Source organism: Cebus imitator, unplaced genomic scaffold (assembly GCF_001604975.1).
Source record: "Cebus imitator isolate Cc_AM_T3 unplaced genomic scaffold, Cebus_imitator-1.0 Scaffold237, whole genome shotgun sequence".
Lineage (NCBI taxonomy): Eukaryota > Metazoa > Chordata > Mammalia > Primates > Cebidae > Cebus > Cebus imitator.
The window spans coordinates 4,144,905-4,148,994 of record NW_016107552.1 but is presented as its reverse complement, the minus strand read 5'-3'; the positions used below and the strand labels follow the sequence as shown (position 1 = coordinate 4,148,994).

The following is a 4,090-nucleotide window of genomic DNA, read 5'->3' as shown; positions in this document are numbered from 1 at the left end:
AGATGGAGTTTCACTCTTGTTGCCCAGGCTGGAGTGCAGTGGCGTTATCTCAGCTCACCGCAACCTCTATCTCCTGGGTTCAAGCGATTCTCCTGCCTCAGCCCCCCGAGTAGCAGGGATTACTGGCACGCGCTACCACACCTGGCTAATTTTGTATTTTTAGGAGAGATGGGGTTTCTCCACGTTGGTGAGGCTGGTCTCGAGCTTCCGACCTCAGGTGATCTGCTTGCTTCAGCCTCCCAAAGTGCTAGGATTACAGGCATGAGCCACTGCACCTGACTATTTGGTGGATATTTTGTGAAAACAATTAAGACAACCTGTCACTTAAAGGAAAACAACCAATGGTATTTGTTGCCGGTGATAAAATGGGGGCTTTCAAGTGAAAGTTAGGATTTTGGAAAACTTGTATTTACCAATGGTGAGTTTGGCAGCTTCCCATAAAGTGTCTTCTGAGGAGATCATTATGACTTTTAAAAAACGTATAATGACAGCATTTAGAAAACCTGTGTAACTCAGTGAACCAATGTTTTCCTTATGACCAGTCTATGATGTTAAACAAGATTGTCCAGTAATCCACTGGACAGAATAGGAAAAGTTCACTTATGGTTTCAGATTCCACATTGGAACTAACTTTTAAGGCACTACTTGTGTTTTAGTGCAGTGTGGAAGAATAGCCACAGTTCTCTAAAAGGGCTATTAAAATCTTCCCTTTTCCACCTACCTTATCTATGTAAGACTTGCTTTTTTTCATATCAACATAGTTTGAATACAAAGGAGAGTTTAGCTGTTTTCTCTTAAGTCAGACATTAAAGAGCTGATTTAGAAATGCAAAGCACTGTTACTAATTTTTTGTTTTGGAAAATATAGTCATTTTTCATAAAAATTAATAAGCCCTGTATTTATCTTTATTTTTATATGAAGTAAATATTTTTATATATTCTTAGTTTTAATTTAATGTAGTGGAAGATAGCTCCCATAAACAAGAGCTTTTTGGGGTCCTTATTTTTAGGAGTAGAAAGGGTCTCTAAGATCAAAATGTTTGATAATCATTGTTATAGAAGATTCTTTATTAAAAGTTCTAATTATGACAGCTAAATGACCTGAAGATGATCCTGTGGTACATCTTGAGGCAAAAGGCTGTCAGAAGAGCCAAATGGCCACCAAAGACAGATTTTTTCCTAAGGCTTAATTTTTATTCACATGCTTGATAGTTATATGACATGTACAAACTCTGCAATTGCAGTCTCATTGCAGATGAAAGAATTCTGTGTTAGTCAGCACAGAGAATTAGAATGGGCCAGAAATGAAATGGAATTGATTTTTCCAGATGACTCAGGATTCATCACACTGAGCTTCTAGGGGACTTATGTTACTAATATGAGTCTAAGCTTTTTTTTTTCTTCGTAGATTTCTGTTTGAAGTCTACAGCACTTTCCTTGTTTTTATTTATATATTTTTTTTTTCAAAAGAATGTGAGCTTTGGTTTCATTTTTGTGTTTCCCAGTCTAAGCATGGCATATTAGCTAGAGCCAGTATAAATTATAATTATACAGTATCATTTATTGGTGAATATCCAGACTCCTGAGAAGGGCCTACTCGGGAGCATAGGACCTGGAGAGTCTCAGCTCTGAGCCAGTCCACCTCCTGTTTTACTGCTAATTGATTACTGATGTCCTTACCTTACACTTACTCAGATGAAAATGGAATTTGATGGTTGCTTAACTTACTTAGTATAACCTTATAGAAAAATTTCAGTCTCATTTCCTGGTATTTACCAAGCAAATGAGAACATTAGCCCAGGTAATTTACTAAGCTGAACTGATACAATTTTTTTTAAACTGATACTTTTTAATGCTTTTCAGCTGGGAGGTGGAAATGTGTATTTTCTCCTACACATATAAAAATGCTTGGATTTCAATATTGTTTTCAGGCAAGAGGAGGAACGAGGCCGGGTATACAATTACATGAATGCTGTTGAGAGAGATTTGGCAGCCTTACGGCAGGGAATGGGACTGAGTAGAAGGTCCTCCACTTCCTCAGAGCCAACTCCTACAGTAAAAACCCTCATCAAGTCCTTTGACAGTGCATCTCAAGGTAATTAATTTCACCTGCATTGTGCCTACTGCACGTGGTTGTGTTCACTTACCATGTGTTCTCTGGTCTAGTTTGATATTCTTTACTGTCTTACTCTTAGTCTCATTAACTTTCATATAGGATTAATGCACTAGACTTAACGGAAGGTGATATTTAATAGGAGCTTTGGGGTCTATTCAGCTTCAGAGGTGTTAGTCTCAGACAGAAGCCTTAATCCCATGCAGAGATGTGTCTTCTCTCCCTCAGTGGATCATCCACACTCCTGTTATTTTAAGTGTCTTCTCTGTGCCTAAGAACTTCCAGATGTATGACTTTAGCTCTTCCCTTCCTCTGAATTCCTCAGTCATGTATATCCAGATGCCTACTTGACATGGACCTTCAGGTGTCTCCTGGGCATGTAACGTCCAAAAACCAAATCCTTGTCTGCCAGCTGCAGCCTTTCACCATGTATAAATGGCAGCACCATTCCACCCAGTTACTTAAGCCAAAAGTCTGGGGATCTTTCTTAAATTCTTTTTCTTATTGCTACATCTACTCCATTATGAGCAAATCCTATTGATACAGCCTGCATCATGGATATCTTTGCTCTGTCTTCTCTCCATCTCTAGCAGGACAAGCTTTAGCTCAAGCTACCATCAACCACTGGTTTCAGTAACCTCCAAATTAATCTCCCTTTTTGATCCCATGATAGAAATATCTTTTCTTGTTTAAAATCCTCTAATTGCTTAATTCCCAAAAGTCTGACCCTTGCCTACTTTTTGCCTCAGTTGAACCACTCTTCCGCCACTTGCTCTGTAGTCCTACATGGCACTTCACGTTCTGAATCACGCTGGGCTTTCTTTCATACAAGCTCTAGAAGGCTTACTCTCCCCACTTTGAAATGACTTGACTTTTTTTCATCTCCCTAACTTTCTCAGCTCTGGGAAAGGAAAGGGTATGTAGTTTTTTCAAACAATTTATTGTAATATGTCCTAAAGCTTGAATTTTTATCTAGAAAGTCTTTAAAATTTATTAACAGGCTACTAGAATCTGTATTTTGTGATTATACACAAACAAATTTTCTTTGACTTAAAAGCAGAGCAAAAGTCACATGTGTACTCCCACACATTGCTAATATAGACATGCTGGAGGACCGTTAGACAATATCCTCCGATTTAAAATGCCATATTCATAGGCTCTGAAGTTGTTATACTTAATACTGGCACAAGTATTATATATAAAGATATATACTTATACAGAGTTTTCAGTATAGCATTGTTTGAAGAAATGGAACACCTAGAAATTGCTTAAATGCCTATTAAAGGAATTAAGACAATTATGACCAATTAATACAGTAAAATACTATGCATATTTTAATAAGGATGACATAGATCTCAGAGTACTGATGTTAAAACATGTCTGTGATCCTTTATTCAAGTGTGCCACCTGAGCAGTCGCTCTGTGCTCTGCAATCTTTTATAGCAAGTTACAGACCAGTACGTATATATATATGTATATAGTGTGTGTGGTCTTATTTTGTTGTCGTTGTTTTTTTAAGGTATATAGATAACTAAGTGTATTTGCATTTAAAGTGCAAGAAAGATGTACCCAGAACTGTTGTTAGTGGCCACCTCTGGGTAATATGATGGAGTAAGATGAAAGGAAAACTTTAAAATATATATGCTTTGAGCTGACAAGTGCCTATAGTTCCAGCTACTTAGGAGGCTAAGGCAGTAGCATGCTATCACCATACCTGGTAATAGCCACTGTACTCCAGCTTGGACAAAGACTCTGTGTCTAAAGAATAAAATATACATATGCTTTGAAAATCAAAGTGATACTGGCCGGGCGCGGTGGCTCACGCCTATAATCCCAGCACTTTGGGAGGCCGAGACGGGTGGATCATGAGGCCAAGAGATCGAGACCATCCTGGTCAACATGGTGAAACCCCGTCTCTACTAAAAATACAAAAATTAGCTGGGCATAGTGGTGCATGCCTGTAGTCCCAGCTACTCGG

At 38.3% G+C, this 4,090-nt stretch overlaps 1 protein-coding gene across 5 annotated transcripts in view; it reads left to right on the top strand.

Annotated features, from left to right (window-relative positions):
* SPECC1L (sperm antigen with calponin homology and coiled-coil domains 1 like) overlaps positions 1 to 4,090 on the top strand; it is a 105,981-nt gene that overhangs the window by 27,236 nt on the left and 74,655 nt on the right. For all 5 annotated transcript variants that reach the window (XR_001816336.2, XR_001816338.2, XR_001816337.2 and 2 more), the window contains exon 7: positions 1,931 to 2,094. Coding sequence is in view for 2 of the 5 variants with exons in the window: in XM_017498135.2 (XP_017353624.1) it covers positions 1,931 to 2,094 (164 nt within the window). In the remaining 3 variants the exon portion in view is untranslated. The remainder of the gene's footprint in view (positions 1 to 1,930; positions 2,095 to 4,090) is intronic.